At 42.2% G+C, this 23262-nt stretch overlaps 1 protein-coding gene across 15 annotated transcripts in view; it reads right to left on the reverse strand.

Annotated features, from left to right (window-relative positions):
* Positions 1–12044: 12044 nt before the first annotated feature.
* SYNE1 (spectrin repeat containing nuclear envelope protein 1) overlaps positions 12045–23262 on the reverse strand; it is a 536476-nt gene continuing 525258 nt past the window's right edge. For 13 of the 15 annotated variants that reach the window (XM_077149294.1, XM_077149293.1, XM_077149295.1 and 10 more), the window contains 3 exons: positions 22282–22374; positions 20899–20957; positions 12045–13038 (listed from right to left, as the gene is read on the reverse strand). In XM_077149294.1, coding sequence (XP_077005409.1) covers positions 12795–13038; positions 20899–20957; positions 22282–22374 — 396 coding nt within the window. In that variant the 3' untranslated portion in view covers positions 12045–12794. The remainder of the gene's footprint in view (positions 13039–20898; positions 20958–22281; positions 22375–23262) is intronic. The other 2 variants (XM_077149303.1, XM_077149302.1) reach the window with 1 other exon arrangement.

Here is a 23262-nt window from a genome sequence, read left to right on the forward strand (position 1 = left end):
TCTGTGTGTGTGTGTATAGGAGAGCACACTTAAGTTTCAGGCTGTATTTCAAGTCAGATCCAGCTTTTTGCTGGTTACTCTCTTAGCATACTTGCACATCCTCAGGGTCAGACAGGAGTGTGTGGCTAGCTTGGGCATTCTGGTCTCTGAGGTACATGTGCACAGCTTTGGAAAAGAATATGCTTGCTACAACCACACCTCAGGCTATTATAGCACTTGGCCTTCCCCATTCATCCACCAAATTAAGTGAAACCCCTTGACAGTGGCAGTCAAGTTGTCACCATAACTTGCCCTGCTCTGGTGCTGGCCAAACTGGAGGGTAGGAGATGGGAGCAAACCCAGACAAGAATGTGCTAAACTCATTCTTTTCTTACCCAAAGTTCAGCAGATTTTCCATGTAAACATTTCTCAGACTGTTGTAAGCTTTGGTTAATTTCCAGAGTACTGAAGTAGTTGTTTCTGCCTTTTTTTGCCCAGCTTTGTAGTTGCTGTGTAGAGAGAAGATTTGCCAATCTTCTCACACATCAGAGCTGAATATTTCCCTCCCCCTATACAATGTCCTTTATTACCCTTCTCAGAATACTAAAGAATAAAGCTATAGGCTTTTGCCATGTGTTATCTCCAGTGTTCAGAAAGCTTTTGAGTGAATGTTTTAGCAATCTGTGAAACTAAAATCTATCCATTGGAGTGTGTCAAAGTCAGAAAGCCTAACTGGGGGTTGAGTCAGCTCATGGACTGGCTCAAGATTAGCTTCTGCAAAGGTACAAATTCTTAAGCCTTTGGGGAAATTTAAATCCCGAATGATCATTTTTAGGTTTTTTTCTTCCAACATACAGAATGTACTACTTTGGGAAGGAAAATGAGTTTCCTAAAATTCTATTATTTGGACTATGTGCATGAAGGAGCTAGGGAAGGAGCAGGGTCAGGGCTTCCAAGGTGGCAGTAGCCAGACCCTTTGCTGAGAGGCAGTCACCCTGACAGCCGCTGGACAGAGGGCACTTGGGATGACTTCCTGACTCAGCAACCTCCTAAGCCTTTCTGCAGCACTGTAGCTTGTCATCAGCTTTCTTTTCATTGAGAAGTCAATTGTGGGAAAGGCCAGTGAATGATTTGTGAGCTGGTAAACATTTTTAGGGGCTGACAGAATTCTGGAGCCTATGGCAGGCTCCGTGGAGTTGAAGCTGTAAAGATTCTCAAGTGTTTCCACATTTACAATCAGAAAGAACGTTTCCAAACCCAGGACCCCAGACCACAGGCAGGAGCAAAGGAGAAAGGGGTAAGGGCAGTTATACAGGCTGCAGCAAAGGGCCATGCCCTGCCTCAGGGAAATGCTTTGCATATCTGCACAGGTCCCCTGGAGGATGCCAGGTGCAGAGTAGCTTACGGGGTTCAACCCCAGGAAGGGCAGGCTGTCCTTCAACTGAGGCTGCTAGTTGCTTCCTTAAGAATGGGTTACAGACTAGAATAGATGAACTGTTTGTCTTTGAACTGATTATTAAATATTTTAAAACCCCCTTGACACTCTTTGGTGGGGGTAGATTTATTGGTCATCTTTTTCTTGGGAACAATATAATCATCTAAAATTGAGTGTTCCTGGACTGTTGACTTTGGACATTAAATATTAAAAAAAAAAAAAGAAAAAGAAAAAGAAACTGTCCAAAAGTTTTCCCAAGTGCTGCTGTCATTTTACCTTCCCACCAGAGTTGTAGGTGATTACCAGCTAATCCCTGCTTTGTATTTTAGGCATTTGCTTATTTGTTTTTATAATATCACAAACAGAAAACACTAAGGGTATCACAGGAAAATCAATACACTCTTCTTGGTGATAATATAAAAAATGAAATAAAAAATCAAACTATCTATATTCATACAATGAAACACCTTTGACAATACACAGTCAATTTTGTAAGGTTAAAGAAATGCGTTTAGGAAAAGCCCTAAGTGAGTTTATGAAAAGACAAGGAGTATGGAGGGAGAGGTTTATTTTAATTACTTGGCTGTGTGGGTACCAACTGGTTCTAGCCCAGGATCATTAAAATTTGGGTTCAGAAAGAGTAAGACCTGGACTGTGGGCAGCCCCGGGCTCCTTCCTATGGAATATGGTGATAAAATTTGGCCTAGGTTTGAGAAGCAACAGAAAGGCTGCCCTGGAGAGCTTAAGGCAATGTGGAGAATTTTATCAACTATTATCTATGATTACTCAGAAGCAGAAAGGTAAAGTAGAAGTTGTCTTAGTAAAGCTAGGGCTGCTTTCAGAAAGTACCACAAACTAGATGACTTTAAAAAATAAGCAAACAGAACCGTATTGTCTCACGGTTTGTCTAGAAGTCTGAGCTCACAGTGTCAGCAGCTCCATGCTCCCTCTGAAGTCCACAGGGCTCTGGCGGTGACTGGCTGGCCATTCGTGGCATAAATTGCATCTCTGTCTCCATCGCAGGGTTATCTCCTCTCTTCTACTGACTGCAACCAAATATCCTCCCCTTACAAGGACATTAGTCATATTGCATTGGGACCCACCTTGCCTCAGTTTGGCTTCATCTTAACTAATAACATCTTCAAAGATAGCCATTTCCAAACAGTGAAACATTCACAAGATTGTGGGTGAAGAGCTAAACACTTCTTTTGGGGGAACATAGTTCATAATAGATGCCCTTTCAGATTTCCTCTTTCAGGTGTCCTGATTGGCAAGCTCATGTTCCCCAGTCCCAGGCCTTGCTCCATTCCCCAGTCCCCTCCTGTTCCCCAACCCAGCTATGCCCTGTCCCCTAACTCCAGCCCTTCCTGTCTTCCAGCATTGACCCCTTCCTATCCTTCTACTGACTCCCCTGCCTGTCCCCCAGCCTAACTCCATTTCTATCCCCTACTTTAGCCTTCTCCTGTCCCCTAGTCCAAGCCCTCTCCTGTCCTCCAGCCCAGTCCTCTCCCATCCCCCAGCCCCATTCACTTCCCCCAACCTGCTTCCTTCTGTCCCCAGCCCTACCTGGGATACTGGAGGGCCCAGATCTCAGCAGCTGGTCTCAGGAGCACCACTGAGGGTTGAAGCCGCTTGGTGATGCCCCACGGGAATGGTGTCAGGGCCTCCTCCTGCCAATAACCCTAACAAACCAGGTTTCTCACCTGCCAAACTCTGCCACACTCCTGGCCCCCATGCTTTCCACTCACTCTCAGCTCTTTAAAAAAGCCACATGCACTCCCCCTGCCCAGGCAACTTAAAGTCTTAAAATAGTAGCTGGGCAGAGGGGTCTCTCATTCCTTAAGTTAGCAGACAGCCTAGGACAGGAGCCTGTGGCCTGCCTGCCCTCGTGGACATGGATGACCCGCCTTCCCCAAGCTGAAGCTCTCAGAGCGCTCATGCCAATGGTTAAGGAGAGAAGGTGCTACTTCCATTCTGAAGAAAAACATTAAAACCCTGCCCACCCACCCCCCCAAAACCAAAATTACTCAGAAAACATAGGGGGAAAAAGAAGATCTCTTCTTTAGTTTCCTAGGCTGCTCAAGCAATGGGTTGGTTTAAAGAATGGGAATTCATTAGCTTATGGTTTTGAGGCTGAAAGTCCAACTCAAGGCATCATCAAGGTGAGGTCTTCTTCTAGAAGACTGGCACTCTGGGGCTGGTGGTCTTTGGTCCTGGGCCCCTCTGTCATGGAAATGCAAATGATAGCCTCTCTTGGCCTCTCCATTCTCTTCTGGGTTCCATTGATGTTCAAATCTTGGCTGCTCCCTCTAGTTTTCTCTCCATCTGGATTTCATTTTGCTTATAAAGGAACCCAGTAATAGAATGAAGGCCCATCCTGATGGGTTGGACTCCCCCTTAACTGAAGAAACTTCATCAAAGTTCCTGCTTACCATAGGTTCACACCCGCAGGAATGGATTAAGTTCATGAACAAGTTTTTATGAGGTAGATTGCTCCAAACCAACATAGGTACCATCGAAATGCCACAGAAGTGCCTTCAGGGGAAGAACCCACATAGCCCTCAGATGGGATATGTCCGGCGGGATAGCTCTCTGAAGAGGTGCTGCTGGGAGAGGGAGGGTGAAAGGCCCCAGGGCCTGTTCCAGCTGTGCCACTGACCATTCTTATCACCGAGCAACTCAATCTGTCTCAGGGGTCAGCAAACTTTCTCTGGAAAGGGGATGATCATACGCATTTAAGGCTTTACAGGCTATTTATGGTCTCTGTCACATTTTTTATTGTTTTTAAGTTTGTTTTTTGCATTACAACCCTTTAAAAATGAAAAAAAAGCCATTCTTAGCTGAAAGGCTTTCAGAAATGGGCCCGGCTGTGGTTCTGTAGTCTGTCCATGTCTCTGTCTGGACCTCTGCCAGGAACCACCTTTGAAATCAATTTGAAATGAGAGGAAAAACCATCAGCACAAAGCTTCCTTAATACTTGCCCTGCCCCCGTCAGCCCTGCTGGCTCACTAAGGAATTCAATCCTCACAAATGAGGCAGGTAATGGTCATTATTATCCCATTTTACTGAGGAGGAAACTTAGGAACAGAGAGGTTAAGTCACTTGCTCAAGTTACACAGCTAGGAAGTTGCGGAGCTGGGATTTGATCCAAATTTTGACTCCAGAGTCCATGCTACGGGTAACGCCTATATGCAAAAGATTTTATCAATGTCCAGATCCTATTGGTTTTCCTCTTGGATGGGCAGACTCTGTCCAGGTTGGGGGAGAGAGAACTGAGCCCCATGCAAAAGCCAGGTGTGAGCGGACAGGACCTTGGGGAAGGTGGCAAATAGGGGCGGGCAGAAAGGAAAAGCAGAGGAGTAGGGGTCCCTGGGTCCTGAGCTAATGGGACAAGCTGCCTGTGTCTTGGAGTCTTGCCAGTGTGCCCATCTGCTCCCACAGCCTCGACTGCTTCCTGGCCACCAGGCTGCCCCAACTCACCGATTTCACGTAATGAAAGGAGGTCTTCTGCATGAGGGTGATAGTTTAGGAAGTACAAACAGAAATCCCACGTGGGTTTTTTCCTTGAACAAATGACTCTCATTCAGACATCTCCTGGAGTTCAGCAGGCCCCTTGGTCAGGAGCCTCCCACTGTAAATCAGTTCTTACCACAGCTTTGCAAACTTAAGAGGAACAGCCAGTGAGGACTCATTTATTAGGATCCTGACACTTTTACCAAATGACCTGTCACCATTTATTTTGGTCATACAAAAGAAATTTTTTTATTAAAAACCAAATCAAATGTGATCTCCTCACGCAGGGAACAGGAGCATACTTTCCTTTGTCTTTTCAAATGCTCATTCTTATTTCGCAGTTTGGGTCTCAAAAACAAACCATGCTCCTTGTCACAATTTAAATGATACGAAAGTGTTGAAACTAAAATTCTTTCTTTCTCGTGACTGTATTCACAATGGTAAGCCTTGACTTTCTCGCCTATCTCTCCAAACCTTTTCCTTGCCTTATGCAATTACTATATATACACACAAGGGCTTTCATTCTATGAAAAGGAAAATCCTGTCATACACTTTTATTCAGTACCTTGTTCCTTAATTTAGGAATATATGGTAGACGTCAGCCCTAATTGATACATGTAGATTGAGTTCATCTTCTAAAAATAGCTGCCCTGCAGTCACTACTGTGTATGCATTGTCATTTATCCAGCCAGTTCCCTCTGACTGACATCTAAGCTGCTAAATAAAAATAACAGCTGCATCCTGTCTGGTTCTTGATTGGTTTTGGGTCCATTCATTTGGAAAATGACAAAATAACACTTCACACCAAATAGAAAATGATTCTGGAAAGATTACAGACATCCTAGAAGAAAATACAGGCAAATATTTGTATAACTGGGAGTAGAAAAGTCCTCAGTAAAATTATCCAGAAGCTATAAAGGATAAAAAAGATTGTTAGATGGGTGACATACAAATTTGCACTTTCTATGTGATGAAAGGAACTATATAAAGTCAAGAAAAATGACACGCAAGATTAATTTGTCTAATAGTTAAAGGGTTCCTTAAAAATAATCTGAGAAAGTAAAAAAAAAAAAAAAATTAAATAATAAAATAAAAATGTCCTAGGATAAAACTGGCTAGTCACAGAAGAGGTAATCAAATGGAATGATTATTACACAAACCAGTGGGGAAATGCAAATTTCAAAAGCCATAATCTACCTTTGCCCTCAACTGGGCAATAGTTTAGAAAACTGATTACATCTAGTTCATCCCTTCCCAGAAGAGGAATCACCAGGGGAACTTCAAAAAATTATTGCTTGCCAGAGACCATGACTTAATCGGTTTGGGAATTGGCCTGGGAATAAATTATTTAAAGTTCCCTGGGACAGTCTAACATGCAGCTTGATTTTCAGACTATTTTCTGCCTCAAGAGGAGGGTGTGAGGAAAGGGTTCTCTTTTCCACTCTAGGGAAATCATTACAACTTTCCTTGAAAGTAACCTGAAAGGATTTATTCAAAGTTAGCATGTACATACTTTTTTGACGCAGTAATTTCACCTTGAACACTGCATCTTAGGAAAATAAAAGCATCACTAGAAGAAGGTATATGTGCAAGAATATTTCATGAAGCATTGTTTAATAGTAAAAACCTGGGAGAAAAGCAAATGCCATAAAAGAAAAAGGCTGGTATGCGCTATGCAGCAGAGATACATACATGTGTGTTGATATGTCTGTGAAAAATAAAGTGAAAAACACAGATTACAGAAGAATTAAAATAGATCCCATTTAAAAAACACATGTGCATGCGATGTTTGAACAAGACAACCAAAAAGCATACAAGGGTAACATCAAATTGGAAAGTAATTGAGAATGAGATAGGAAATTGTTTTTGTACAGAAAATAAGGGAATCGTTTATAACTCAAATGATTCATTTTTCAATAATTAGCCTTTAAAATAGACACATCAGATACACAGAGAAAGAAATGGTGCTTATCCTGAGATATATTAAACTTTATAACAAAGTAACTAAAAATATATACATATGACAGTGCGACTAATTGTTGTGATGTACTTTGAAATTTATTGCTTTTATGTATATATGTTATTTAAAGAGAAGGAGGAGTATAATGAGAAGATAGGATTTAACAAATGAGTGTGACTGCTGAATCATTATATTGATATTTCTGTGGGTCTCCAGTGTTTTGGAGCAGCTAGAAGAAAAAAATAAAAAATCGTGGAACTGCAACCCATACCAAACTTTAAAATCTGTTTTATAACTACTTGTTAAAATGTACTTGGGAATTTATTGCTTTTTTGTATACACGTTATATTTCACAATTTAAAAAAGTTAATAAATAAAGAAAATTTGAAAATTAAAAAAGAGCGCTTAAGCCTTTAGCTCATATGCTTGTATAAAAAATAAATAGTTTTAAAAATATAAATATATATATATGGCAAATGAGTGCAACCAGTAATGCTATAGACTGCTATAATTAAGTGATGGGCAGACAGATCAACAGCGCAGGATGGATTCAAGAGGGAAGATCCAGGTTTGTGAGGACGCCTACCTTTTAGAGACAGTCGCCTTGCAAGTGGGTGGGGGAGGATGGGGAACTCGCTCCCATTACTTGCCAACGTACCAACTGGAGAGAGTAAAATGGCCCAAGATGGAGAAATCCTGGGTCAAGAGATGGCCTGGAAGTCCAGTACCAGAGAAGAGGCGGCGTTTCTAGTAAGTTATCTGAGTTAGGTGTTGGCTGATCCTGCAAATCGGAGACCCACACCTGGAGAGCTGCTGGCCCCGGGAGGCACAACTTTTGGCAGAAGGACAATCCATTGCTACAGTTTCCAATCCACCTGTAAATCCTACACGCGTGTGTGTGTGTATGTGTGTGTTGGAAAGCAGGCTGTGCTGAGTTCCGGCCAGTAAGTGTGGTTTTGAGTGAGGGGTAACTGCCTGGAACTCACAGCTGCTTGGCACTGTGCTCTCAGGGCAGCAACTGGCTCAAGAATGCATCCGGCAGGGCTTGGGCCTGGGCACGCATGCCCATTTGCACGATCTGATATTAACGTCCAGCAGCTGACGTGGATTTCTTGACGACCACCTGTGGCACCCAATGTAACCCAATCTGTGGTACATCCTGCAAAAGGCTTTCTCCTCTCATTAGGTAACAGGCTCAATCAATTAGCAAGGCTGTTTCATTTTACCATGAACTTCGTATTTGAAAAAGATTAAATTCAAGTCCCAACCAGCTTCCTCAGCTCTAGAGATTCAATGGCCCTCGCTGTACAGTGTGTGTTACAATTTATTGCCCTGTTTTTTTATTATGATTCTCAGCTTTCCAAACTCCCTGTTCTTCTGGGGTGCTTTCTCAACCACAGAGTTCCAGTGAATTCCTCGGGCTCCCACTTTCTGTCCAGCAACAGACAGGGTCCCCTGGGCCCAAGAAGCACCGCAGGAGATGCTTAGGGAAGGCTGTAGGAAGCACCCACAACTTGCCCCGTACGTGCATTTATCCTGTGGACGTGGACTGTGGGCATTCCTCCAAATGCAGGCTCCTCTCTGGTAGTTCCCAAGGGATTCCTGATGGATATTTTTAAATCCAGAGGGAGAGGTTAGAGAGAAGTCAGAAACAGAAGAATAAAAGTCACTCCTTTTAAGGCTCAGCTTCCCTGGGTAACAAGTTTCATCTAAAATTGAAATGAGCACTCTCAGTAAAACACTGCCTCCTAGGCACCAAACTACCTTCTTGGTGCTGCAGATAACGGAGCTGAAAATTGCCTCCCTGCCTGTGAACCACTCACTTGTCTTGATTCCCTCCATCCCCCACCATCTCTTCAAAAGCACAAACGCGTTCCACTAAGGCATCAAACCAGGTGACCCAGAAGTCAAAGGAAAAGAAGATTTAACTCCACTTTGCCACACACTCACATCATGAGACATTGCTTTTATTAGGTTCCCTTCTAGTTTCGTCGTCTGCCTTCATCCCAAGTTTCAGGACAGGACTTGTGGGGAAATATAGTATATCAAAGCCTCAGTGATGATGGCTTTTAATGAATATTCAAACCAGAAGTTATGAGGGCTTTGCTGGGACTTGGCCAGGAGGGAGCTTGGCCTCCTCCTGCAGCATGGAGGGTGTTCAGTTAATAGCTATTACGAGAGGATGCTGCTTAACCCAGACGCTTCTGAACTCACTGACACAAACTGAGAGTATTTGGGGTTCCACACAATTCTCTGTGGACCTGTTTGGTGATGGCGATGCTGGGCTGGTAACAAAGGCAGAGAATCAAACTATTCGCTTTGCTCTCGGGCCCATCCTAACCATGCCTCAGAGGCTGTTTCCTGGGCATGATTAGCTTTCAAGACTCAAATTACTCCACTGTTCTTTGCTTTACAGTCTTTTATATGACTTGTCAATAAGACTTTGTAGTTATAATTTCTTAATATTTGGCCCCAGGGTCTACCACAATCTGCCTTCTTATAATAAATCCCAGAATTCAGCTGGCTGAGTTTCCCACCCATGTCTCTCCAAGGTTTCTCTTCTCATTGCTTACAAAAACAAGGAAAGCTGCTGCTGCCCCATTTTCTAGGAGGCAGCATTCCTTTGCTCCAAGCATAATTTCCCTGAAGACCTTTGGTCCTCTCTGGATTTCTTAGCTTAAGTCCCTATCCTCTTTCTTCTCATTTTAGCCTTATGGATTTTCTTTCCTCGCATTTTCTAACATTTCCTGTTGGGTTGCTCATATCTCATTACCCAGATGTTATCCATCCTACCCTTGCCTGTCAATTGGTCATCTCCTTGCCCACATCCTTCCCACCCACCACTGACCTATGATATCATCTCCTACCTCTGGCTATTGCTGAGCTCTTGGCAGTCCTCAATCCAGAAATGGGGGGCTCTTAGAAGCCATTGGTGTCCTTTGATCCCTTAAGATTCTTTACAACCCCTACCTCCTCTATGAAGCCCTTGGATGAATACCTCTCCTCTCTCTGTTGCTAGGTAGCTATTGGGTACAGGGGAGGATATTCCTAAATTTAACCCTTGGTTCCTTCCCTCATAAGACATTTGACTGTGAGGGTTCTGGGTGGAGGTTCTAGTCTCACGTGCAGCTGGCTTGGCACTGGCTAGGTTGGTCAATCACCTGGGAGAATGCAATGAACGTATGCTCCAATGCTGATTTTCACCAGTGCCTCCTACGTGCTTTCTGGTCTGATATTTCCTTGATTAAGTCTTCAAAAATGACAACAGGAATGCATATCATGCTCCCTGTGGGGTATTTCCCACAGTTGTAGAAAGGCACAAGTGGGACTATCCTCTAAGATTTTTCTTAATCAAAGCCAAACATTTAACCTTTGATTCTTCAGTGAAGGAAGATGCCTATTAAGTTAATTATAATGTGAAGAAAAAGCATCGCTGAATTCTCCTTTTGTTTGCCTTTGCCATGACTAACATCTCCTTGGTGTCTTCTGCAGCACTGGCAATGAGCAGGTTGAAGGGGTAGACTGCTTGGGAGGCAAGACCAGCATTTCCAGCCCTTTGGTACAAGAGTGGCGGGTGAGTTTGAGCAGTGACCCTCCCAGCTAAGGGCACAGGGTCAATCTCTTCCACAGTCACAGACTCTCCAGAAGCAGAAAGATGGGATATCGACTCAACATGGGCTTGCTGTCTTTATCAAAGAACACTCAGGGGCGGTGCACTGGGGCCTCTGTGGCAGAATTCTCACCTGTTGTACCGGAGACCCGGGTTCGATTCCCGGAGACTGCCCATGCCAAAATAAATAAATAAATAAATAAATAAATAAATAAAGAGCTCTCAGCTCTCTGATGAGGATTACAGGGCAAAAAAATATAGGAATGACATGAAGTACAAATCAGCACATGTATGACAGAGATCCCACTGGACAGCTGGGCAGAGGGAAGTCTTACACATGGTATAAAAGGACACAGTATCGTAGTCAGGAAGGCTTGTGAACTGAGCCTGCTGAGGGAGAGCAGGGGTGGTGACACAGATGGAGGCAGAAAAGTACAGCCTCGGGTGGCGCTATGCAACCTTAGCAGGAATAAAGTCACCTCAGGCAACTGTGTCAAATGCAGGCTTGCAGGTCCCACCTCCAGGAGCTGAATCAGAAGGATAGAAACAAGGCAGCTTAATAAGCCTAAGGAACCCTAGTTGAGATGATATTCAGGCTGCGTGCTTCACGGCAAAACCATGGGAGGCAGTTCAGGTAATTTTGAGTCCCACCATTTGGGTAAATGCTTGATTTAGAGGAGGGTTTGTAAACTCAGACACCTACCCGGGCTAGGTTTTATGGTAATGAGAGAAGTTAAGGGGATGGAAATGCAAAGTTAAAGGCTGCCAGTTCCTATCCTTTGAAAGGGAGCAGCTGCTCAGCTCCAACCAATTTCTCCCATTCTGGAACAGGATGCACCCAGGAACACCAGAGCATTCAATTGGTAAGAGGGGCCTGAAACCTGGGTTTTAGAGAAATCCCCCCCTCTGATTTTAAGTGACGGATTAAAACACCATAAAAACCAAATAATTCTTCGTCGGAGGGCCACTAGTTGGGGAGATCACAGGGACAAAGGAAATCTTACTGTAGACAGACCTGAACGATAGAAGACAGTTGTATTTCATCTGGTAGATACTGAAAAACAATAGAAGGCATTGGGGTAAAAGAAGGGATCTGAAAACAAGTGCTTTAAGAAAATTAACGTGGCTGTTGTGTGCTCTTGGGGTGGAGAGGAGGGGCTAGTAGGCTAGGAGGGTCTTCACCTGTGCAAAGCAAATGGAAAAGAAAGGAGAGCATAGGAAATGTTGTGAAGCAGGAATTCATGAACTTTGATTGGCTGTGGGAGGAGGCGGGAGCAAGGAAGAATTCACATGTGAGGCTTTCTCAGCGTGCCTCCTTCAGTGAGCAATGGAAGGGAGGGAACCACTTTTCTCGTATTCTTTACATCTAAATACACACTTCTTCTGATCATCCTTGAGCCTTAATACATGCTTACGTTCCAGCTTAATTTCTTCTATGAAACAAAAGAAAGTAAGAAAGAAAATTTAGGTTGCATTCTGATGAGTGCCTGCTTATTTGGGAAATTTGGAGTCACTTCTTTAGGAGGAAATAAAAAGAACAGACCAAATATTTCACAGTTATCTATAATAAATGCAAAGAAATCAATATACAAACAAAACTTGGCTTTAGCAAACTGTACATACATAAATATCTGTTTTTTTTACTTTAACATTCAATATTTTTTTCACATATAACTTTCCATGATCTTATTTATTACATCCAGTTTTTCTTTATACCTTTAAAAAAAGTGCCTTTTAGATTTACAGCTTGTGCTTCTAAAGCAAAGGTTAGAACATCATGACCAAAAGGGAAACAAGGCAAAAAGGAAGCTGCCATATAAGCTTTAAAAAATCTTATGTTACACCGTTCTAAAATCCCTCCAGCACTGGATGGTTGGTAGATTGTACAATGCTGACACGGTGCTTAGGAAGGACCTTTCACGGGATGGATGGAGCAGCCATGTGAGTGGCTGCCCAGATGTCGACTCAAGTCCTTGGCTGTGCAGAGAATGGGCTCAAGGCCCTGCATTCCCGTGCACGGTGGACACTGTAGGTCTTTCTTCAATTCCTTTTGTGCTTAGGGTCAGAGTTTCATACTGAAATTTATTCTCTGTCTTTCCGCATCTGTTTGCTGTCCTCCCATCATTGTTTCTCACCCACTCCTGAAGATACTTTTCAAGCCCAGGAGACGTGGAAGAGCTAAAGCTGTGACACTGAGGGCAACTGCCAAGATGAAAGTTCTTTTCTGGATTGCTTGGGATTGCTTTCAGTCAACGCCCCCCTACGCTCCTGGTGCCTTCTGCCAACATCTTCTTGGTTCATAGTGGAGGAGGGCCATTGGTGTAACTGAGCATGGGGTGGAACGATCGGGCAAAATTGTTGGTGTGGGCGCAACTGTAGTCTTCCTCAGACACTGGCACAAGGCAGGCGAGCCCAAGGAGCAGGAGCAAGAGGAGCTGAATAGGAAGAGCCGCCCTGAGGATTCTGAACAGAAAGGCTCGGCCGGACCGAGAGGGCCAGGAGGGCTCAGAAAGGGAGGAACCGGAGCCACCTTCTGTGGACCTGAGAGAATCAACACAAATAATTCAAATGACTCGAATGCTGCATGGATGTTGAGTTTCGCTACCGCACCTTCCTGGAAGCTACAGGGCTGTGCCCAACCCAACCCAACCCAGCCTGGCACTTGGCTGCCAGCAGCCAGCAGTAGACCCAGGCCATTTCCCCACCTCAGCCTAAGTGTTGGTTGGAAAGTGCACTGACCAAAAAGAAACGTTTAGTCAGTCAACTATAGGTAACTGATCCATGTTCAAACTCAGCTCATTTTAATTTGATAAAATACTTTGAATTAACAAAGGTAATTGCTCTATTCAGGTTTTCCCAAATAAATTAACTAGCTCCAGAGTAATTAAAATACTGATGTTTGATATACTATATATATACTTTTTGGTTTAAGAATATCAGGAGCACCATTAAGCAAAATTGTGGTCTAAATCATACAGACTATCCCATTTAGCCATCCTGAATATGCCAAAACCCATGCAGTATGTTTGGGTGCAGCCCAACCATTTCACAGACTTTGTTAATCTTAGCATGTACCCTGGTTTCATTTTGCACTGAATTAGCAACTGGCCTGACATTACTAGGTTCCAAAGCTGTATGAATAAGGAATGGTGTTGGGGTCCACTGGCAAAGCCCTGGTCTCAAATGACCCAGATTCTAGGCTGATCCTGTCACTCACTCGCTCTGTGGCACTGGGAAACTTACACAGATCTTCTGAGGAAGACGGACTGTCACCATGAAGTTCCTTTCTAGATTTGCAACTCCAAGTTTTTCTAACTCACTTTGTCTCCCTTTTACGTAGTGCATTTGAGATTAAATACGAATTTCAGAATTCATAGGAAAGACTGCCTGTGAATTATTGAACATGGAAGTCATCTCTGGGTTGGCTGCCTTGGTTTTCTCTTTGTGAATCACCATTAACATTTTATTCCATAACCAGTGGAAAAGATAGAAAGAGAAATGTCATTTACAAGAGGCATTTGTATATACACACAGACACAGACACATATAACACTGCAGGAGCAAAAATAATAGCTGTACAAGGACACAGATTTCCCATAGTATGAATTCCCTACTGGTTTTAAGGTCAGTGGATAAGGAAAATGAATGTGAGACCAAAGAAATATGAAGGGGGAAAAACATTATTGGTAACTGTTTATACTTTGCTTATAAAAAAAGTATTTTGTCTCTAGCTTTCCTATTAGCTGTTAAATTCTGAAGGCAGATTATACTGGGAATAAGGGTACCAGAGAAAATAAATGTAAAGTGAAAACCAGATAGTATCCCTCATAAAAAGGAATGAAAGGACCACTCCAAGCACTCTTGTTAAAACAGCAAACAAAGATAGGGCACAGATACGCTGGCCCAGTGGAAACTCCAGGCAGCCACGTACCACACTGTATTTCTAGTATAGTTCTTCTTGTATAATGAAAAACAGATCACTGGCCTAAATTGAAAGCTTGCTCTTCTCTGAATTCCACCTAATAACAACTGTGCGACCTTGAACAACATGCTTCACCTCTAAGTACCATCCTCTCCTCTCAAATTATGTTAGGTGGTTTCCCAGCTTGAAAACTCTGTTTTTCATATATCTTACATCTTCTACTAATTGCTCAGAATACAGTCTTCCATCTGGGAGGCCACAAGGGTTCAATCACCATCTAGTGGTCAAACTCATTAACCATCCTTATTCTGTGAATGACTCACGAGCTGAATGGGAAAACCAGATATTTTATAAAAATGTAGTAGAGCATGGAAGCCATCAAGTGTTGCATACCTGGTAAGTTAATATTCATTAAATATTCACTATAATTTTGTGATGAATTATAACTTATAATGTAAACATTATTGTAAAATAGTCTTATTGAGAGATGATCCCAGAGAATATTTACTCCATCACCTAACTTTGTAGGTGAGTAGCTAAGGAGAGTCAACACTTCCTCTTCGAATTGCCAAGTAGTGCACTAAGCATCCCTCTTGGGTTCTCTAATTAAACCCCTACAATAGCCCTCTGGGGCCTGTACTCACTATCTTCACTTCATGGATGAAATAGAGGTACAGAGAAGAGAAACAACTTGTTCAAGTTTATACATCTAGCAAGTCGTGGAATTAGGATTTTAAATCCCAGAATCTATACTCCAGATGAAGGGTAAGTGACCTGCCCTAAACTCCACAATCTTGCAGGGGCTCGGGGTTCCACAGCTCCACACTGCCACACTATTATGCAATGCTTGTTGGGTGGCAAAGGGAGCAACCATCTTGCCATTGTGCCACAGATATCTCTCATGAAAGCAGAGAGTAGTTGTAGTCCACGTTATTTCCTCATGTCTAAAATTGGTGCCTCTAATTATAAAGGCTCACAAAATTACACTGTTCATCAAGACAACACATGAACATTTGTTTTGAGGCAGCTGAATAATCTTGGGCAAGTAACTGAATCTCTCCAGCCTTCAGTTTTCTCATCTGAAAGAAGGGGAATGCATTTATATCCTAAAGTCATTTCAGTGCTGATGTTTATGTTTCAGTGGCTTGCCTTGAAGTATCTTGAGAAGAACCAATTAATTTTTTTTCAACATATCCTTCCTCGACTTGAGAGTGTGTCTGGGCAAACACTGTCCACTGTCGGCAACTGAATGAGCGATAACAGAAGGACGAAAGAGAGCTCCAAAGTTTCCTCAGCATTAATTATGTGAAGAAGATGGAGATTTATAACTAACTCATTTTCTTCAGGGGACATTTAAGAATTTTAGTGATGGGCAGATTTGTGCATGTAATTGAGAACAGAATTGGACTGACAAAGTTAAAGAGCCCCTGTTGACAATTATTAGCTTCTTTGCACCATTAGGTCAAAGATTCAGATCTAAATAAGAGCTGCACATGGAAGGGTCCATTCCTGAGAAAAACCAGAAAAGGTCACTATTTTGGAATATGGGTTCATATGTTATAGGGTCCACTGAAGGACATGGCACATTTAACAGCATCAGAGAATTTCTTATTAAAATTTAATTTTAGCACATGCCTTGTAATGTTAAAGAATGCCAACCTAGGGAGAAGTAATGGGCTGAAATAAGGACAAAGAGAACACATAGTGCTTAGTGACCTTCCATGAACTTGACTCCTTTTGAAAATATTGTATCTATCTACTGAGAAAAAATGCCCACTCCCTTAGAGCAATTATCAAGATTTCAACAAGTCCAGAGTTGTCTGTCTCTTCTTTATGGTGAATCTGCTCTAGAGCTTTTAATATCGACAAGTTAATGATACCATGGAAACAGGTACTTTTAATATTTATCCATTGACCTTAAGTATGAATCTAAGTTTCAAGAGTTTTGGGAAATTCTCCAAGAGAAAGAACAAAGGCAAAGTGTTAAGTTACTAGTCTTTCTTCTCTGGCCTTATCACATATACAGATGCCAGTTTAGTTGTGTCTATATAAGAATAATTAAATGTGTCAACTTATTCAGGTAACTTAATCAACAGAAATATTTCAACTGATTCTACCCAGAAAAATGTGTTTATTTTCTACAAGGGAACATTTATTTTATTTTTCTCACTCCCTTCACTCCTCCAAATTTCTGATAATTTCCCGGAAGTTGTTTCCCAAATGTAGCTCTGGGTGAAGGGGGATACCAGGTGAGGAAGGAGTACATAATGACACACCACAAAAAAGGAAAGAGGATGAAGAAATGTAAGAAGACTGAACAAGGCTCACATTGAGCATTCTACACAATCAGGGAAAGTGACGTGAGTCAATTCTGTGCATACGTCCTTTAAACCCCTGTGAAGAGAAACTTCCATTAGTTACTTATAGGCTAACAGTGACAGTATAGCAATAGGAAATCATTGTAGCAATAAAGTAGCTATAGATCCAAGGAAATTTCTAGGTTATTCATCACCTCGCTGCCTGTTCTTGTACGAATGGTGTTTGAAAACCAAAGTGTTTTCCCTGTGTGGTTCAGAAGATAGATGCTCAGAATCAACTTAGGACTCCAGGCTCCTCTTATACCAAATCCAATGTGCTGACTGATCTGAATCTATCTCAGCAGCCTGTGGTGGTGCAGGTCCAAGAACTGGAGTTTAAAGCATCTTCTCCACCAACAGCTCTTCAATAGGATGGACGGTTAAGAAGCTAGGCTCCAGAATCAGGTAAGATCTGGATTTACATTCTAAATCTTGCAGAAGTCTTCATGTCTTCTATTCTATTTCCTTATCTATACAATAGGGGTCATGACCATGCCAGGGATAAGGGTGTTGGGAAGGCTGAATGAAGTAACGTACATGGTACTTAGAATGTATTACGTGGTAAATAAAGGTAGCAACTTATTATTTCACCAAAAGTATGCTGACTCCTGCCCTGGTGGTTGGCTGGTTCCAGAAAAGGTTTTTTTTTTTTTTTTTCTTTTTTTTTTTTTTACATGGGCAGGCACTGGGAATCGAACCCGGGTCCTCTGGCATGGCAGGTGAGCATTTTTGCCTGCTGAGCCACCGTGGCCCGCCCCAGAAAAGATTTTTGATGTACTAATAGTGCTTTCATAGATGGGCTGCATCACTGCAGCTGACCTGTTCCCTGGAACCACTGGGTGCACATGCCTCAAAGGAGCAAAAGGGAAACTTCCCGGAGCCCTGCCCTAAAGCTGTCCTCAGGGACAGTCACCAGCCTGCCTGAGGGGGCTGCTCTATGCTGAAGCTCTCTGAATCCTTCAAATAAGTAGGTCCCCAAGATGGGGTCTGATAAAACAAGACTTGAAAACAAATTCTATGAGATGGAATAGTGTTGACAGTGAGTTTACGTGCAAAAAACTCACCACTGCACTTGCTTAAATGTATTTGGTCACTTTGTACTGAATTTTACAATGATATCTTTTCTTCTTCCCTTTCCATGTTGTAAGCAGGCATTTGGCACAGCTCATTGCATGTACAGACAGTGCCAGAGACCAAACCTGTCTGGGACAATTTTGCATTTTATAACTCTAAACTTTAGAGGTCATCAATCCATGCCATCTAGATTTCAGAGCAATTATTCCTTTGCTTTTCCTGGAAATTGGGAGTGAAATCTTCCCATTTGTCAATTTCAACTAACCTATAGTAGAGTTGTGAAGAGTTATTGGTAATAGAGTTGGGAAATTTTAGGTCAGAAGCACAGGGTAGGGGTGAGGGTAGGGATCCCAGCAGGACCATCATCAGTTTTGCTTCAAAGAGCACACTTCTAAAATATACTTAATCTCAAATAAAAAATGAAGAATGTCTGCAATGATTTTTTTCCCAAATGTTTATAATCTCAAGGAATTTTGGGGAGCTCCTTGCAAATGATTCAGGGAATCTGGATTCTGATAGTTTGTAAGTCTTTAATTGGTAGGAACCCATTATGTTAATTTTGTAGGTCCAGGGCTCAAACATGGTAGGTGTTCAGTAAATAATGGAGCCAATCCATATGCTGGTCTAGAATAAAATGCAAGAAGAGACAAAACAAGCTACCAGCTCCCATACAATCAAACTGAGGTACAGAGCAGGAAAGCAACTGACTGATTTTATTAATATCTGAATTTAAACAGCATAAATAATCTAAGAAACCTCTTCCTTCAAGTTAATACTCTGTTCTTTCCTTCTCAGTCACTTACCCTCTCAGGAAGAATATATGTCTAGAATTTGCCCATGGTAGACTGTTGGGGTCAACATGCTAAACTGTTTGGGCTTATTCAATAACCTTTCAGATTTGCTAGACCAGTGCAAGATCAAACACAGGGTACTTTTAGTGTCAATGTAAAGGAACACTGTGTCAGCCTGACTATGAGTGAAGTTCATTCCTTCCCAGCAGCCTTGCATTTCATTGTTAGGCTTGACTGCGCCCCCAAACAGAGGTGTTAAGGTGTTAAGAAGTTCAAGAATGTTCAACCACAACCTATCTGCCAAGGATGGCATTTGATGAAAGGCATTTGTCCTTCAGGTGAGACTTGTTTATAATTCTTGTCCTCCTGAGTAGCAAATTGAATATGGCGCAGTATGCTCAGAAGGATGTTAATAAACAGTGCTGGACAGAGCAGAATTGGAAGGCACCTGTGGATGTCACAGAGAGAATACCCCAGCCGCAAAGCCCTGCTAGGAGACACGTTGGAAGCACTTATTGACCTAAGAAATGGTGCCTTATTCTCAGAAGACCTGTGTGACTGAGACAATTCAAGGAGCAGACAGATGTGCTATTTTGGGGTATATTTTATCTGGCATAAATCAACTTCCAACACTAGGAACCAAAGGGTGGTTGCTATTGGTGTTGCAAAATAACATAAAGCTTTTCCCTTCTCATCACCATAACATTTATCAACCAAATAATTGATCTCCTGTATCTTAAAGGGAATGCTATGGGAATAGTATCCATCTCTGTTCATGGCACCTCAGCCATTTTGGGGGAAGGAGATGGAAACTATAATCCAATGGTGGAGCCATAATACAGGATTGCCTTTTTTTCTAATGGGCTAACAAAATGTCAGAACACTCATGAATGATAATATGTTATCATTATCTTCAAAGGTTTCTGTGCATTTTCCTCCATTCGTGTTTTACTATTAATATATATATATATTTTGGCAAGGGCAGGCTCTGGGAATCAAACCCGGGTCTCCAGGATGGCAGGTGAGAATTCTGCCACTGAGCCACCATTGCCCATACTGCATTTTATTATTAACATTTTGTTATGGAGAAAACAAAAACAAAATAAAACAAAACAAAACTGCCTTCAAACCAAACCAAATGGAAAGAAAAAAAAAATAACCAAAGGGAGGCTTAAAACCAGAAAGCATATCAGAATATATCCTGCATTTCTCCAGCTGAGTGAGAATGACCAAATAGAATAGCTGGTCCTGTTGGGCACACAGCCAGAAAAATGAAATTATTACTCAAGGGTGGTTTATTCCCTCTCCTCCTTCCAGGAATTTAGATTCTTGCTCAGCGGCGATAAGCTTCCTGGGGGACACACTTACTGTAACTGTAAACTGGTTAGAATAGGGATTTAAAAAAAGGCTCTGGGGGACAGTATTTTCATTTTTAAAAGGTTTCCTGGGGAAAGGGAACTGATTAGTGGAACAGGAAAAGGCACACAGACATCACACTGGACAACAAGAAGGCAAAGCACTGCCAGCAGCAGAAATGAGGATTTGCTGGAGGCAAGGTGGAAAGCACCAAGGGGCAGATGTCAGTGGGCCCCAGGGAGGGGGCTGGACAGGGAGGCTGATCTGGTTCCCAGAGCACAAGAGCTTGCCAAATGTCAGGAGGGGGAGTGATTGAGTGTGCTGGCCAGAGAGAAGATTTAGGATAAGCAGAAGAGAGATGGGATGTTAAGAGTATAAGTGAAGATAAACAAATTAGGACTTGCCATTTTGAGAATCCAAAACCCACAATCTGGATAAAACACGCAAATAAAACAAAAGCTGGGGATGTTAGTATATTTTATTCAGATCTGTGGGTTCTGTGAATGGTAAAATAATTCATTGCTCTATTACCTGTCTCATTGTAAAATCTAGAAACAAAGAGGATGATAAAATTCTGCCATGAATCAAATGGTAGTGTGTGCTGTCAGCCGAATAGAGCCTTTACCTACACACAGAAAACCATTTGATGAAGAGAAACAAATGGCCCATGCAGAGCGAAACAAAATTTTGGTGGGGTCTGAATACTTTGTGCAGAGATTTCTTGGCTTTTTCCATTTAAAAAAAAGATCCCTTCCAGTTTATTAGGAAAGGGTGTAGACAGAATCGGGTAACTTCTCAACTGCCCTGAGGCAGACCAGCTACAGGCCGACGTAAATCATGGACAATTTTCATCATCCTCTTGTAGTTCTAGAACAGGGTGGAAACCAGGAGAATAAGGTACCTGCTATGTGGACTGTTGGCAGAGGGTCCAGGCTGGGAGAGACTACATTTGCCTCGTGGCTGTTTGCAATGAACAGGGGGTAAAGAAAGAAGAATGTTCAGTCCAGGCAAATAAAGACAAGCTACTGATGAAAATTAAACTAAAAGTGCAGCAAAGGAACAAATAAATCAAATGAAATGATCGATATCCACAAATTAAGGAAACTGGCTTTTCTTTTGTTGAAGACGTAAAGTAAATTCACATCTATATTCTTAGTCGTTAAAGAAACATAAATGGTGGAGCTGGAGTCTGTACAGCAGTGGTCAACTTTCCTCCCACTTCGTGACTCTGCACTACTTGAGAATCTCTGTATACTTACTTAAAACAGATAAAACATTTTCTGTGTTGTAGTATATTTCTCAGAGATACTTCACATATTTTTTCATGGTCTAGAGCACGGCAACATTTTTTTAAATCCTCTATAGATGGAAAGTAACAATGGCAAATTGTTCATTGTCCAATGACAAAGACCCAAAAGCTAATAAAATTTGACCTGAAAAGCCAGTATTCCTTCACATTCTTAAACTAGGATCTATAGGAAACTAGCGAATGTAGTTAAAAAAAAAAAACAAAATCCTAGAAGAGATAATGACATTCATCAGCCTAGAACTTAAGTGTTTATAACAAAAAAATACAAATGAAGTCAATACTTTTAAAAACTAAGGACAAGGGAATAATAAAAAAGGACATAATCATAAAGCCAGACAAAAAAAGAGTAAAACTAAAAAAGAAGAAAAAAAATAACAAGCTTCTAATTACACAGAGAAATCAAGGTATAGAGGGTAGCAGGGGCCAAATTTGTCTTTTTGCCCTCCCTGTTTTCTGGGGATGCAGCCTGAGCTGTTGCCACTTTGGGAGCAGAAAAGTTGCCGAACGCCTTCAGGACCACAACTCAGAAGCTGTTTGGCTTGAGAGTCAACAGAACCTCCACGGTCTTATAATTTCAATGGTCTCACAAGCCATTCACAGTTTCGGTCCAGCCCTGAGTAAGGTCTTTCTCGTAAGTGGTGCTGGCGGTTTATGGGAAGGAACCAAAGGGACAAATGAGCACCACTCTAAAATCAGCCCCACTGAACAAGGAAAGTAATTTGTCTCCCTGCGTACCAACCACACTTTGAGCCCTGGTTCTTCTGGAAAACAGAACCGCTGCTGGCCGTCCTGAATGCATGCAGGTGGTGCACGGCAGGGCCGGGGTAGGGGGCAGCGCGATGTGGCGGGATGCCCTCCTCTGCATGGGAGTATGGACTCTGTAAGGCGAGCCTGCAGACCCGGTGGCAGGTGCAAATACTATGGCTCCTACGTGCCCGCCCATGGGTCCATCCAAAATGACCAGTGGAGAGTTACCGTTCTCTGTCTGTTTGGGGAGCTTCTTCCTGAAGTAGGACTCACAGATCCTGAGGTGTCCAGGTCATCAGCAGAAGACCAGGAAGACAAATCCTATGGGGGACCAGATCTTGGTAAGGATCCCATTAACAGCTCCGCATCCCAGGGCCACGGGAGTGCTGTAATAGCCAATGTATTTCCCGCCCTATCCCCAGCCACCTCCACCCCCCACAAAAATTAAAAAAAGGGATCGGACAACTATCTAATTCCTATAGTGTATTGCATTTTCCTGGTTGTAAGTTTAGATCCTCTGGGAACTATCACGATAGCTGTGTTTTGACTACTTTCACTGGTGGATTTGTCATTTCTTAGGGATGTACATGGATGCAAATGAGCTAAGATGCTCTTGTAGGGGAAAGAGGCTGCTCAGGTCAGAGAGATTCTCTGAGTTAGAAACAAGACAGAGTCGTCCATGAGTCTGACTTATTGCATCAAAAAAATCGGATATTTCTGGTACTGCTGTTATTCAGAATAGATTGTGCTTTGCATGTGTAGAGAAGGGCAGAGGATTTAATTGTGTGTTCATGAGGATTTCACAATTGAAAGTCTAAAACCTTACAAAACATCTCTGTATCTGAAAATGCAGTTCTCAAAAACTAATAATGTTACCATTAAGTAGTTGATTTAGGAAAAAAATACAAAAAAATAAGTGAACAGAGGAAGTTTTCGGTGGCATAATTATGGTATACCTAAGGAGAATCCATGCATTATAAGGTATTAAAGCCCATATGCAGCAATCTATCATCACTGCGTAACTGAAAATGTGTGAATTTTTAAATTAACAAGGTAAGATAAAATTGCATAGTATTGGCGGTGAAAGGGTTACTAGTAACAATTCAAGAGGCCTTTGGATTTAAGAGAATTGAAAGCAGTGGTCTATTACAAAAGTTTACAAGTCTGCTTCGATATTTTGAGACAGGACTTGTGAGAGCAGTGATTGAG

The sequence above is a fragment of the Tamandua tetradactyla genome, chromosome 2 (assembly GCF_023851605.1).
Source record: "Tamandua tetradactyla isolate mTamTet1 chromosome 2, mTamTet1.pri, whole genome shotgun sequence".
In the NCBI taxonomy this organism is placed as follows: domain Eukaryota; kingdom Metazoa; phylum Chordata; class Mammalia; order Pilosa; family Myrmecophagidae; genus Tamandua; species Tamandua tetradactyla.